Here is a 15,618-nt window from a genome sequence, read left to right as displayed (position 1 = left end):
CCACCCCTTCCAGGATCCCTCACTCTTAAAAAGAACTTTTTCTTACTTCTTTATTAGAAATTGATGTTTGAAATTAAAAATACCCTTTTCACACCCTCTTTTAAATTTTGTGACCGCTCCCTTTGTACCAGTCTACCTGAATTTTCTCTAAAATATGTAAACATCAAAATGAGGAATTGGATGATGAGAATTAGTCTGGTTTTAGTCAGTTTCTGGAAAACATGAAATAAAGAGGGTCCTAGAATAGGCCCCTGTGGTGCCTATTCTCCTCCTTCAAACACAGATTTCTATTATTCTGCCTCTCTCCAATCTGACAAATTTATTCAAATCTTGACAGAAGAAAAGACCCCCCGCCTCCCCCCTCTAGATATTTGAAGATCTGTTCAATAGAAGATTGAATAGATTTCACAATAGTTATCATTAGATGAGTTTCAGATTGGTAAATAGATGTCCAGTCTTACACATTTATTTTTCATTCACCAACAATTTAACTAACAAATGTCAAAAAATATTAATTATTTTTAATGGATTTTTTTTAGTTTATGTTCGTCAGAAATTTAAAATCAATTTTATTCAAAAAGAAACACAGAAGACCAAAAGAAAAAATGACCAATTTAAATTATCTGTGACTCTGCTAACTCCATTTTGAATTGTATAAACAATTTTCAATATCAATATCTAAAATGTTGCGTTTACAGGAATGGGAGGTCCAAATATGGGTTACGGTCATCCGATGGGTTTTGGGCCAGCCTCAGTTCCAGCCTCCGTTATATCAGGTAAAACTAACGATACATTACAGTGCATTTTTTCTGTATCGGAATATTTTTAGCCATACTTTAATCTCTCATTCATAAACAGCGTAAAAGACCCATAATACTAAGATTTCTAGAACATAGCTGCCCCACAAAAAAGTGGAAAATAGCAGATACGAACAAATTAAATATAATGTGTGAAAATGAGTTCTAAAGTTACAACTCACTGAACTTTTAGACATAGGACCTTTAGTTTACTAGGATCCTCACATGGGACCATTAGTTTACTACAGAGCGTCCCATATCATATTAGATTATCTTCAATCTTTAACGACAAAATAAATCTTTAATACTCGAAAAACTTATCATTTTCCGCAAGAAAATTCTTATATAAGCCTTATATTATTTTTCAAAATGATAAATTCTAATTAGATTTTCTGATTAGTCCCGAAAATCGTAATTTAGACCCGTTCTCGGTCTAATATGATGTGGGACACCCTGTAGGTTCCTCACATNTTTAGTTTACAAGGTTCGTCATATTGGACCTTAAAATTCTTTAAAAAGGTTTAAATCATTATTTTTGTTCAAAATAAGCGTAAAATAAAAAAATTCTAAAAAATGTTATCAATAGCAAGGTTAATTTCAATCAATTTCAATTTTATCTATTAAAATTGATTTAATTGATCAATGTTGACTTCTTCGAAAATTGTTCAATTTCAATTTTTTAAAATCAATTGTAATCACTTTTTCACGTTAGGGGCAACAACAGTGAGACGTGCACGAAGTGTTGCAGAAATATCTCTAGGGGGTCGTTACAATCAACAGCATCCACAAGGTAATACTTGTTACTAGCTGAAGGGCCCGGCGTTGCCCGTGGGGGAAAATTTTTTTTTAAAAAGCGGTTTTTTTAGCCTATAAAATGGTCACCCATGAGTGTCCACAAAAAAAATCAGCCTAATTGGTCCAGCCGTTTGGCCAGCTATACGCAAAATATATATGAATGTCTTGTTTTATTATATAGATTATTAAAGGGACTGTAAACACAATTTCATGTGACCCTCCATTATTATTTCCAAATTACGATCCGGTACCTCTTAAAGCTTTGTCTAATCAAGTATAAATTACTAATCCATTGTTAATGGGAAAAGTGACGAGTTGCGCATATTTTGCTTCAGAAACAATGAAAAAATAACCAAAATTAAAATCTATTCAAGCTAGAAAAATCTTCCACATTAATAATTAATTAAATTTAAATGGAGGGTCACTTAAAATAACAATATGAGCCCCTTTAAAGGGATTTTTTATGTTTCAGGTAAATGAAAAAAATACTGTTATTTTACCAACAATTAATTAAAGATTTAGAATTTAAATTTAAAATTTAAAAAGAACTAATCTTTCACTGAAGTTATGTAATTTAGAAAAAAAGCTTTATTCATAAACAGTATATATTAGATTTCTTTTTTATCGTTTAAATGTAAGAAATGTGCATAATCAAAGATTGTTCTCAACAAAACTTTTCACGTTCAACATGGATTATTTTTCTTGTCTTGATAGCTGTATTATCTCTGCATAAAAAATGACAATGACTGAATCATTATGATATTTTCTGTTCTATTTTTTCAATTAAGATAAAAAATTTTATTCAGGACATGAAATGGACGAAAGAAAATCTTTCCACGCTAGTATGATGAGTCTAGGGCCGAACATGATAATGCCGCAAAACATGCGCACCGGTAGAGTAGTCCGCTCAGAAACTGGCGCGGCATCCCATTTACCTACGCGCGAACACCCTAAAAAGATCTCACCGTTGCCCGGGAAAGACCTGGAAAAGCAAGTTGGATTTGCTTGCTGCACTGGACATTTTGTTGTTCTATGGATAATATTAGGTAATTTGGATTTGTTTATTTACATTTTCCCAGTTGTTTGTTTTTAATTTTTTCTTTATTTCAGGAATAATCACTTTTGGAGTGCTACTGGGTATAGTGCTAAAATTCACCATTTCTTAGAACAATTGTAAACCAAAAATTCACCAAAGTGAGACTATTCTTATAAAATTTCAAAACATTGTGAAATTAAAACAAAACGTTGTTCAACACCATAAAAACACAAGAGTGAATCTATCAATTGCTAACAATTTGGACTTAGAAACTTAGTTAAAAAGTGATTTTACAGATTCAAGTTTAGTGTTTATATTTGAATTTTCCCTAAGTCTTGAAGCTAAATATTCAAAATTGAAAATAAAGTATACAATTGCATTATTAGCATGAACGTTGTACACAGATACAACATTAAATGTACATAGATTTTCCCAGCCAAAGAGCGAGGCGTGTACGTAAAATTAGACTGCATGTACAGATTTCATTATGTACAGATCTTTAACCATTACAATGTTATTTATTTAGTAACCAACTGGGTGACCTACTAAACATGGTAGTTGAGAGACAACTAAAAGATCGTCTTCGACTTTTGCTACAAAAAATTGTATAACTTATAATCTTTCTAATATGTTGTATGCCTACTATGCATCTTTAAGATTATGATCTGAAAGGTGTGATAGCAAAATAAAGGCAGAGCACATGTTGGAAATGCCAGGTTTATTTCATGATTTTTCTTTCAATAATCATATATGTAATAAGATTAGGTTTTTTAAAATCAAAGATGTCCTTGCGATTGTCTCTCAACTATCATGTATTTGAAAGTTGAATTAGAAAAGTAACTCCACTTCTTTATTTAAACTTTTCACAAGTAATATTTTAATGTTTTAAGGTTTTTTTCAACACTCTCTGAAATAGAAAAAAACCTGTCGCAAAAAGGTCACAATAAACTCATTCACTTACATTTTTATCTATGCAAAATCTATCTAATTAGTTTCGGCGTAAAATTTCTAATTAGTTCCTTTGTATTGTGTATGTTTATGTATGTAGAAGCTGTAAAATCAAACTGTGACGCTGTATAGTTACCACAATTCAAGTTTTAGTTGATAAATTTTGCCAATTGATTTAATTTCAAATGATCCCGCATTTATAGAGAGCTATGTCCTATTTACAATGGTACCATTAAAACCTTTGTTTGATCAAAATTGATCATTTTCAGTTTAAAAAATGACGGATTAAATTAATGCAACTGATGTAAAGAAAAATTAAGTACTTTTCAAATACAGGTTTAAAGGGTATCGTTGTGAATTGTACATATATACCATTATTAAATGAGGGCCACTTGAAATTACGTTTACAGCCCCTTTAAACAGTCATGTTGTTTTGATTGTTATCAATGATATTTTAATATAGGCCAAGAAATGTATGATATCATAATTATGTGTTAAAATAGTACTTTTAGTCGTTGTCAAAAATAAAATATTAAATTAAATTAAAACTTTTTTACCCCCATTCTATTTTCTGCACAAACCTTTGATGACATGTTAATGGGATGAATAAAGTTTTAGCTTATTCTCAAAAATTTTACAATACACAATTCTTTTTAATAAGTCCATTAAACTTTCAATCACTCCCTTTAATACACACAAAAAAGTGGTTCGGTCACTCCCCTTAATGCACACAAAAGTAAGTCGTCCGGTCACTCCCTTTAATACGCAGAAAAGTAAGTCGTCCGGTCAATCTCTTTAATACACAGAAAAATAAGCCGTCCGGTCACTCCCTTTAATACGCAGAAAAGTAAGGCGTCCGGTCACTCCCTTTAATACGCAGAAAAGTAAATAGTCAATCTCTTTAACACACAGAAAAAAGTGGTTCGGTCACTCCCTTTAATACACACAGAATTAAGTGGTTTTCTCCAAAGGGAGTTACTTCATAGTTTTACAGTTCTTAAAAATTCCGCCCATGCTCTGCATTTACGGAGATGTTTTCTCGTTAACATATTTTATTTCAATATTTTGGATAGAAATATATTTCTTATATAGTTCAGTTCACACTGCACAATTTCCATGCAAAATTGAATAAGTGTAAAATCTAAGACCAAAGCAAATACCCGTTTTATCAATTTTTCTTACCATACCATCTAGTAAACACTATTTACAAGCAGGCCCGCAACTGAGAGTTTTGATGGTGAAAAAAACTCTAAATTCACCTTGATTTTGATCTTAAAAGAGGGGGGGGGGGTGTAACCGCCAGTTTCCCCTTCTCCAGTTATTGCCCTTTCTTCAAGTGAATATCAAATTGAACCTTTAGATATTGGTGTGAAAAGAGTTTAAGTAGTTTTTAAAGTTTTTACTTTTGCAAATACCATTAAATAAACACATACGCTAAACACTACGCTAAATGATATCACCATTACGTTTTCTGAAGCCACCTGGCTCCCCCCCCCCTTTCTTCAGAAAACTTCTCTACTTTGAGTTTGTATTTCATCCATCCTCCATCCATCCACCTAATCACCTACTCTAATCCATCTTCTACTCCAATCCATCTCCTGCTCTAATAAGTATTGTGATTGAAAAGGGTGTATCAGTAGATCAATATCTCTTTACTATCTATCTTTCATATCTATTGATCTATTATCCATCTATCCACCTACTTATCTGTTTGTATGCTTGCCTGTTTTCCTCTAAAACTGCCTGTATTCCTCTCTAACTGCCTGTATTCCTCTCTAACTGCCTGTATTCCACTAAAACTGTCTGTATTTCTCTCAAACTGTCTGTATTCCTCTCTCATTGCCTGTATTCCTCTCTGACTGCCTGTATTCCTCTCTAACTGTCTGTATTCCTCTCTTACTGCCTGTATTCCTCTCTGACTGCCTGTATTCCTCTCTAATTTCCTGTATTCCTCTCTAACTGCCTGTATTCCTCTCTAACTGCCTTTATTCCTCTCATACTGTCTGTATTTCTCTAAACCTGTCTGTATTCCTCTCTAACTGCCTGTAATCCTCTCTTACTGCCTGTATTCCTATCTTACTGCCTGTATTCTTATCTTACTGCCTGTAATCCTCTCTAACTGCCTGTGTTCCTCTCTTACTGCCTGTACTCCTCTCTTACTGGCTGTATTCCTCTCTTACTGCCAGTATTCCTCTCTTACTGCCTGTATTCCTCTCTTACTGCCGGCATTCCTATCTTACTGCCTGTATTCCTCTCTAACTACCTGTAATCCTCTCTAACTGCCTGTATTCCTCTCTTACTGCCTGTATTCCTCTCTTACTGACTGTATTCCTCTCTTACTGCCTGTATTCCTCTCTTGCTGCCTGTATTCCTCTCTTACTGCCTGTATTCCTCTCTAACTGCCTGTAATCCTTACTAACTCCCTGGAATCCTCTCTAACTCCCTACAATCCTCTCTAACTGCCTGTATTCCTCTAAACTTGCCTGTAATCCTCTCTAACTGCTCGTTTTCCTCTCTAACTACCTGTAATCCTCTCTAACTGCCTGTATCCTTTCTAACTGTCTATATTCCTCTCTTACTGCCTGTAATCCTCTCTAACTGCCTGTATTCTTCTCTAACTGTCTGTATTCCTCTCTAACTGCCTGTATTCCTCTCTAACTGCCTGTATTCCTCTCTAAATGCCTGTGTTTCTCTCTTACTGCCTGTATTCTTTTCTAACTGTCTGTATTTCTCTCTTACTGCCTGTTTTTCTCTCTAACTGCCTGAATTATCTTGAAACTCCACGAAATCCTGCCCAGGGGTAGAATTTAGGTGTAAAATTATAGCTTTCATGTTTGTTCAACAATTTCGGTCATCAATCTATATTCACTCCAAACCACACGCCCAAAATACAAACCCGCAATCCTTTCACATTTATCAAAGAAAAGGATGAGAACACATCTCTCAAAACCTTCCTCAAACCTCAGCAAAGAGGACGAACACAATATCCTTTCACAAACACGACAGAGGAAACATAACTTCAATTGTAATACAAACACAAATCGTCAATTTTTCAGCAAACTTTATAAAAAGATTTTAAATAATAGTCTGCAATACTTCAACAAACATTATGGAAAGGGTAGGGTTAGACTAAAAATACGAAGTATAAAAAAGGTTAAAAGACGAACTTGAAAACCCTCCACAAATGAAAAGGACGATGCAATCTTTGAAATTAAAGTTGCTGTAACTGTAATTTCTGTAGTGACTCTCCATGCAGAAAGAAAATGTCAGATTTACATCGGTACCATTTCAACTATTGACTGATCAACGATGACAGAGAAATCTGTGTGTTTATCTCTTAAAGGGAGTGACCGGCAGTGTATGGATTGTTGAACTGAATATTTAGTATTGTGGAAACTGGAAACTTTTTTTAGGATTCATTTGAGACATATAAAACCTTGCTTCGACGTATATTTACTGAGTTTGAGGGAAACGTCGACGTTCAAAATCATGCATTATGGGTGGGTGCGTTTTCAGAATCGGTTTTTTAAAATTATTAAATATCGACGACAAAAAAATGTAACTAAAATTCTACAGTAAACAAATAAGTTGTTTATGAACAGGTTGTGAAAATAAAAATTAACTCTTATCATCGAAAATAAGTGATGTTATTCAATTATTAGTTTCTATTATCTTTATCATTATCATTCACAAAGATTTTCTGCAGATTTTCCGGAATTTTTATTGAAAAGACGACATTTCAAGAATTTGTAGAAATCTGAGAACAGAAACAAAATATGAAGTTATACATCGTGGAAGCGTTTTATATGTCTCAAATGAATCCTAACAAAAAAATTTTAAATTCTGCATGCTCAGTTCAACCACCTATACATTGCTAGTCACTCCAGGGTCACTTCCTTTAAATGATGCTTGTGTATGCTGGTTTACACTGTACAGTGTGAACTAAAAACAGCTAGCGTTACATGCATTCCTTAAAACCCCAGAATATTCTTTGTACAACTAGGCTTTAAAATATTCAAATGTAAATATTTATTTTCCGTTATCCTTCCTTAGTGAAAGGTGTAAAGGTCAATTAAATTTCATTTTGAAATGAAAATTTATTTATTGATATGAAATTTAAGACATGGAGTTCTTAAAATTAATTGAATGAGTTTAAAAGAATTAGCTTATGAATAAACAATTACTGCTAAAGTTTCTTTAATCACGTTTAACTAAAAAGCCCTCTGTATAGAGAGGAAGTGGGAAGGCTTGGAGCTATTCAAACATAAACATTAAACCGCAGTATCGCGTGAAAATATGAAAAGAAATCTTTAAATATTGCGAATTTTCATGGAATTTAAATCCAAATCTAAAAAAATAATACATTTTGATCATAATATTAAGAGATTTGCCCGCAGTCGGAGTTAAAATTATATAGTTTCACATGCAATATGCATATATCTACATTTTAAACCAGGGCAAAACATTTTTCGCAAAATTCTTCTGGTTAAGATTTTTCTTTGCATCTGTGTGTAAAAAAACAAAATTTCAACAGCCTCAGACCAATACTTTTTGAGTTATGCAAAAAAAAACTACAGGATTATGGTTAATACGCGGGGGGGGGGGGCACTGACGCAAGTGTGACCGCGTACCCCATCTATAGGGGGGGGGGGTCGTATAGGGCCTCATTTATGAAATGATTTGATATCATTTGGGGGAAACATTAAAAGATTTGACATTAAAAGACAAGTTTTTTGTTCCTTATTAATATTTTATTCCACAAAAATTCAGGAAGTTAAACCCTGAAAATTATACGTATTAATAGGTATTTTTACGTATAAATACGTATGCTCAACTTTTGGGTAAAGAAATTATGTATATTTATGTATTTTTACGTATTTATCATACCAAGGTTTTTTCATTACGTAAAAAATTGTATTTTTTGTAGAGTTTAAAAGTTTGATGCAAACCTAAAAATACGTATGTTTTCATAAATTTCATACCAAGAAATGTTTCAAAGTTTTAAAGTTTTTATTTTACGTATTTTTCCGCATTTTTTAGGTTTTTTCTTTGCTTAAAAAATTGTATTTTTTTAGAGATTAAAAGTTTGATGCAAACCTAAAAATACGTATGTTTTCGTAAATTTCATACCAAGAAATTTTTCAAGTTTTTATGTTTTTATTTTACGTATTTTTTAGGTTTTTTCTTTACTTAAAATTGTATTTTTTGTATTGTTTAAAAGTTTGAAAATAAGATTTTATGCCAATTTTCTCCCTTTTTTCCTTTTTTCTTTCATTCTTTTTCCTTTTTTCATATTTCCTTTTCTTCATTTTCTGTCTCAGATAATGTGCCGCGTGGATATTTTTAAAAACCAATTTTAAAAAATCCGATTTTTTGAAAAAATTTCGAAGCAAAGATCGCTTTTTATTATAAAGATGTAAACCCAGAGTCCGTTCTCACTATAGATAGTGGTCGTGTAGTTCATATGTACTTTGGGGGACGATATGTTGGCTGCTAGATGTCTAATGCTAAATACTTATCTGACAGATAGATAATTTCTCCGTACACTTGACGACTAATGTAGGAGATGTCAAGTTGTCGACCAATTTAGTTTATGGAAGGAACGGCCTCAGGGGGCGAAAACGTAATGTGTGTGTGTGTATGTACCACACAAGTTTGTGTAAGTAATAAGGAATCGAAGGCGTGTACTGTAGGTATACAGTACAAAAGAATCACGGCATTTGTGCTTTATACAGTCTAGGAGTGTACTTTTGTGTATTGTTAATTGCTCAATAAAAAAGAAGTGTAATGTATTTTATATATTTTTTATATCATATATATATCTGAAAGAATATATTTTATTATTCTGAAAGAATATATATATATCATATTTTTCTGAAAGAATAAAATTTGATTAAAATTCATAATAAACTATTCGTAATTCGAGCTTTATTTTAAATAACAAACAAACATCTATTCCATCTTAAATTATCCTTTCTATTATTTAGCCATGATCATAAATATAACCTTGTTCGGAAAATATACATTTGTTATTTAACTGTCCGTTTAAGACACTTTTGTTAAACAAAAAATCAAAAAGTAGCTAAAAAAATGCGAGAACCAAGTTTAATAAACTTACACGTTTTTTAAACCAATAAACATTATTTAAATGATTACCAGTTATTTTAAATTTCTAATATGCAGTTATGATGAATCTTAATTGAGACGGCTGTAGTGATTTTATGCATCTGAATTTTAATATTCATGATTGTAAACTGTAAACTTGTTTCTTTCTTCGTCAAATCATTATATAAGCCATTAAATCCCAATATTTTAGACAAAATAATTAATTTCAACTTGGAGTCGACATACTTTAAGAGTTTTCCTTTGAAGGACTGTTTGCAAAACACGTTTGCAAAATGTACGCATTCAGGCAGTGTGCTTGAGGGCTTAGGTTGTATTTAGGAAAAGTTTAAAAATTGTAACTGTCTCAGACCAATATTTTTTAACTTATGTCAGGAAAAACTACGGGGGGCGGTTGCTCCCCCCCCCCCAAGCAGGACCTATTAATGAGAAGGAAAAAGTAGAAGCATCACATAAGTGTTGAATGTAAGAATTCAATGAGATTTTTGGTGATTATTGAGAATTTAATGAGGAGGATAAAGAAGATACAAAGAGAATATTTCAAGGTTATATAAAAAATTTAATACAGAAAAAAATGAAAAGTAAGCAGATTTCAAACAAGCTTTGTGATTTAACAAACAATATAGTAGAACTGCGAAGACGACATTGTTCTGCTACTTCATTGACTGTAGTCATGTATCAGACAAAAAGTGTGCATCCACACTAAAAGTACAGCATTTCATAGCTTAGGTCTGATGAGGGAGTGGATGTTGAGCCGCCATGAGCCCCACGAAATGACCTCCAGAGCCTCCTGATACGCAGAATGACCTTCAAGCCCTGAAAAACCGTCTCCATGCCTCTTGCTTTATCTCCAAGCCCCGCGTTTTGATCTCTGCTTGCTGTATATACAGAGCGTCCCATATCATATTAGATTATCTCCAATCTTTAGCGCCAAAATACGCACATGATACTCGAAAAATCTAGCATTTTCTGCAAAAAAAAAAATCTATTAGCCTTATTAAATTTTTCAAAATGATTCATTCTTCTTAAATTTTCTGATTTGTCCCCCAAATCGTAATTTAGACTCAGTGACGCGGTCTTATTTGATGTGGGACACCCTGTATATTAGTTATTTACCTTTTATGGCTTAACCTGCCAAAATTCAAAGTATATCTCTTCATTAAAGTAGAATTAATTAAAATAAACATTTCAAATATATATCATTCAATTGATTTAGCTTTTTTACTTCAAGTATATTTCACAAAACTATGTGTTTAGTGAATTGGTGGTAGCAAAGACTTTGCTAATTATAAAGACGAGGCGTTGGAAATTTATCCGACTATTGTGTACGCCTGTACAGCTGTATTTACTATTTTGACGTCATTGGTTATTTTAGTTGTTTGAGAGTCTAGCGATCGACATTAAAACCTTAGTTATTTAACTCAATTGTGAATGTTTGTGCTAAAAAATAGCTAAAATTAACGATATTTATTTGTATTTTAAAATTTATTTAATCATTTGTTGGATATGCGGATCGTCTGGTGAATTATAGCTGAATTTGTGATAAAGTTACGCATCTCTTTTGTATTAAAAATAGCCAATAATTGTTAGTGAAAATTTTCAGATGTCGTCAAATATTGTTCCTGATGTTCTATGGAAAAGAATTTTAGGCGATGAAGAAGAGAGGGGACCAGAAATTTCAAATATTATAAACGGTAAATAAATTTTTTGTAAATGTCGTCTTCTGTTTAATCTTAGGCAAAGAAATGATATCGTATAAATTAATGTATTAATCTTACTCTTAAATTAACTTATGAGGATTTTGTTTCAGAAATATCAACCATTAAAGAAAAAGAATCACAGAAAGTTTCGTTAAAAATGCGAATTAATGGACGACCTTTTACTTAGAAGTCTTTTAAGGTTGATTACAATAGTTTTGTTTTGAGGCATGAATTATTGGAGGATTTTAAAAAGTTTGATTAAAGAAATACATTGGTGAAAATAAAACTGGGAAATATAAAGACGACTTTTTTACTCAATTTTTGTTTAAATAGTTCAATGAACATAAAATACTGCAATTGAGCAGTGAACATGGAGATTGTCTAAATTTCGTCTTCAGATTTCGGAGTATTATTTATACAAGTTCAATGAACAATTCTGATAAATTCAGGTTCGTCGGTGCCACTGCCAAGCTAAGTATTTATGATACCCAACTGCCAAGCCAACCAAGAATAGGAGAGTCTGCGTTTACAATGCCAGCAGATCCAAAAAAGAAAAAAGTTTGGAGGAAGGCTCTTTATAATTGGATCATAGGAATTCCTTACAGAGAAATATCCCGATTTTGTAAAAACTATTACATTGATAAATAAATATTATGAAGTTATATTTTTCAATAATTCATTTAAATCAGGTAGAGAGAGAATTCAATCTTGAATGAAAAAGTAATGAAATAATTGATTACTGTTGAAAAGTACAAGGTTACATGCATACAAGATACGTGACATTAATTTTCTTTTTATAAACACTTAATTTACTTCAAACCAAAAGTAAATGTTCTAAAGGACTGATAGATTTAATTTCAAGTTACCAACCCATTACAGGTCCTATCAACAACGGTACCATTTAAACATTTATCTGGGTAACAATGAGGAAGATATTGTCGTTATTTCAACTTAAAAAGTGATGAATTCTGTAAATTATGTTAATTGTCTTTCCACTAGTCACTTTTATGGACTATGGACAAATTAAATATTTCAAGATAGAAAAACTAAAGTTGTTTCCTTGTTTGTTTTTAAATAACGATTTAATTCCTTACAATTACAAAAGACATTATGAAACAACAGCATTTCTGGAGAAGACGACCTTTGTTACGATCTTTAGTACCCCAGAAAATGCGTCAAATTTGCGTAGATTTTCTGATACGTTATCTTTAATTAGCAAAGTCTTTGGGTGGTAGTAATTAGATAGATTTGTAAAAAAAAAAATTTCTATCAATTTCTTTCTATAAAATTGCAATAGTTGTTTACAAGGCAGGGAATTCGTGAAATTTAGAAAACAAATAGAGATTGTTTGAAATAAAAGGTTTTTGGTGGATTTAAAAACCAAATAATTTTATTTCTTGATGCCAATTATTACTGGCACCTTAAATTTTAAATAAAACCTAAAGCTACTTCTCATCCTACCTAAAATTATTGCTAAATTGATTACTTATCCGACCTAAATTGCTCAATCGACCAAAAATTATTGCTTACTAACCTAAAAATATTTCTCAACTGACCTAAAATTAATTGCTCATCTGACCTAAAAATATTGTTCAACAGACCTAAAACTATTGTTCATCCAACCTAAAAATATTACTCATGCGACCTAAAAATATTGCTCATCCGACTTAAAAATATTGCTCATTCGACCTAAAAATATTGCTCATCTGACCTAAGTATATTGCTCATCCGACCTAAAAATATGATGCTATATCGTTTGCACTGATGTCCAATTGAATTCTAGCGTACATTTGCACTAGTCCACTGCAGATCAGAAACAGGTTTGTATAATGATTGAACATTAGTGCAAATGAACACAAATCGAGCTTTACTGTGTTCAATTGGACTAAAAATTTTATTTTCCCGCCAGGAATATTTAGTACAAATGATCATTAGTGAAATTGATCTGGAATACTTAAAATATTTGTTCAAATGAAATTTTTTTTCTGTAACTAATTATAGTCAGGGGCGGATACAAGATTTAAGTGAGGGGGGGGGGGCCAAGAATTTTAGGGAACAAAAAAATTCATAATTTATAGGAACAAAAAATCGCGGCGCAGGCGAAAATTCTTTTTGACTTAAAAGAGTCAAAATTAATGACTTAAGACTAAAAAACTAGATTTTTAACTTTTCACACATTTACAGTTTATTAAGATAGATATTTTCCTGTTTTGCACTAGGGTTTCTTTCCCTGAAGCATGCTATTGAGAAGCTATTCTGAAAATAGGAACAAAAAATTCCAAATTCAGGGGGGGGGCTACGCCCCTCCCTGGACCCCCCTGTATCAGCCCCTGATTATAGTGCAATTGAACGCTAGTGCAAATGAATATATCCAACAAAAAATTTGTTCAAACCGAAAAATATGTTTTTTTTCTGTAAATATCAGTGCAATTAAACATTGCATAGTGCAAACGAACATTTCCAACAACAAAAATTGTTCAAACAGACTAATATTTTTTTCTGTAAATTATTAAAATTGAACATCTATAGTGGAAATTGACATTTTCAACAAAAAATATGTTCAAACGGACTAACGTTTTCTCTTAAATAATTATAATTTATGGGCAAAATGATGAAATTTTAAATTTCAGTTCGAATAAACATATTTTTTGTTCATTTGTACTATGTTCATTTGTACTAATTAGGGTAAATATGTACAAAACGGTAAAATTTTAGTTTTTAGTTCAACTGAACATTTTTTTGTTCATTTGTTCAAAAATAATTTATTTGCACTAATTATATATTATGGTCAAAATGGTAAAATTCAAATTTTAGTTCTATTGAACATTTATTTGATCGTCTGCACAATTTGTTCAATGGTATTAATTAGGTTTAATTAAACCTAATTAAAAAATGAAAAATTTAGAGAAATTTTAGTTCGATTTCGAACATGTTGTTGTCATTTGCTAAACTATTTTAATTTGTACTAATAAAGGGTAAATGTACAAAATGGTGAAGTTTTAGATTTTAGTTTGATTGAACTTTTTTTGTTCATTTGCACTAAAATATGTTCATTTGTACTTTGTTTTTACTCACACTTTAAGCTTTAGCACAATTAAACATTTTTAAGCTCATTCCTACTATATTTTAAATAGAGCTATAATTAACTATTTGTGCCAAATTCCGCTAGAATTTAAAAAGATATTTTCTTGCGCGTGCTTATAAAAATCTTCCACACGGCTAGTTTTATTGAACAATTAAGTGTTCATTCACACTAAGTGCAAATGAATGTTAAGTCCGCGAATGAACGTTAGTACGAATGTGCGATCAATCATAGTGCAATTCACCAAAAATATTGCTCATCCGACCTAAATTTTATGTTTATCTAAGCTAAAATTGTTGCTTTAACGACCTATAATTGATGTTCCAAACTACCTAAAATTGCAGCTTAACTGACCTAAATATATTCATAACCGCGCGTCAAATATATTCATAATCGACATGGAACATTTCGCTTATCGAACCTACAGATTTTTAGGTCGGAAAAACGTTTTGTCAGAAAAACGTTAGGTTGCAGACACTAATTGGTTTGTTTCCTCTTAAAGGTTCGATAATTGCGGAGCCCCTTTTTTAAATGAGTCAAATTATATATTGTGCTCGATCATATCATGATCTTAATTTATAACATTCGGTGAGATGGGTCAACTTCTTCATCGGGGGAAAATCCCCCCCCCCCCATCACTAGCAGGGTTGCATACAAGGCATCAAGAATGATCAGGCCCCAACAATTGTTGACCCTGTATAGAAAAATAAATCTTTATCGAAGCTATACTCAGTCCCAGGGCCGTATGTGGTGGGGGGGGGGGGGCGGTACCCCTGTGCCCCCCTATAGAGTCAGAGACAGGCTTTAATTTATTAAACAGTAAACTTAAATATTCAGATTTTTTACTTTTCTTTGACAGCCAGACCTCAGGTAGATTAATATAAGTTTTAAACTTTTTTTCTTAATACCGGTTTTTTAGGGGGGTGCACAAAAAAGTGCACCCCCCTAGGCTAAACCTGCATTACGCCCCTGCACTGCAGTCCCTGGACAAAATCCCACGTACGCCCCTGCTCTGCCACATTTTATACAGAGGATATGCTTCAATGGAGGGGGAATTATTATAGGTTGTCCCTGCAGCAGGCCCTCGAACGAATGCGAAACAAATAGTGCGAAAATTTCGCGAAAATAATGCGAAAA

At 32.2% G+C, this 15,618-nt stretch overlaps 1 protein-coding gene and 1 long non-coding RNA gene across 6 annotated transcripts in view; both read left to right on the top strand.

The window, feature by feature from the left end:
- The window catches only part of LOC111712625 (uncharacterized), a 27,542-nt gene extending 23,418 nt beyond the window's left edge, over nucleotides 1-4,124 (top strand). For 3 of the 5 annotated variants that reach the window (XM_023487300.1, XM_023487302.1, XM_023487301.1), the window contains exons 7-10: nucleotides 699-776; nucleotides 1,510-1,587; nucleotides 2,399-2,638; nucleotides 2,703-4,124. In XM_023487300.1, coding sequence (XP_023343068.1) covers nucleotides 699-776; nucleotides 1,510-1,587; nucleotides 2,399-2,638; nucleotides 2,703-2,758 — 452 coding nt within the window. In that variant the 3' untranslated portion in view covers nucleotides 2,759-4,124. The remainder of the gene's footprint in view (nucleotides 1-698; nucleotides 777-1,509; nucleotides 1,588-2,398; nucleotides 2,639-2,702) is intronic. The other 2 variants (XR_002767508.1, XR_002767507.1) reach the window with 2 other exon arrangements.
- Nucleotides 4,125-11,085: 6,961 nt separating this feature from the next.
- On the top strand, nucleotides 11,086-12,061 carry LOC111712634 (uncharacterized). Its single transcript, XR_002767509.1, has 2 exons — nucleotides 11,086-11,393; nucleotides 11,849-12,061. It is a non-coding gene; the product is annotated as an uncharacterized LOC111712634 (long non-coding RNA).
- The last annotated feature ends 3,557 nt before the right edge of the window (nucleotides 12,062-15,618 follow it).

Source organism: Eurytemora carolleeae, unplaced genomic scaffold (assembly GCF_000591075.1).
Source record: "Eurytemora carolleeae unplaced genomic scaffold, Eaff_2.0 scaffold586, whole genome shotgun sequence".
Lineage (NCBI taxonomy): Eukaryota > Metazoa > Arthropoda > Copepoda > Calanoida > Temoridae > Eurytemora > Eurytemora carolleeae.
The sequence above is the reverse complement of the archived record's forward strand: the minus strand, read 5'-3'. Positions and strand labels throughout refer to the sequence as shown.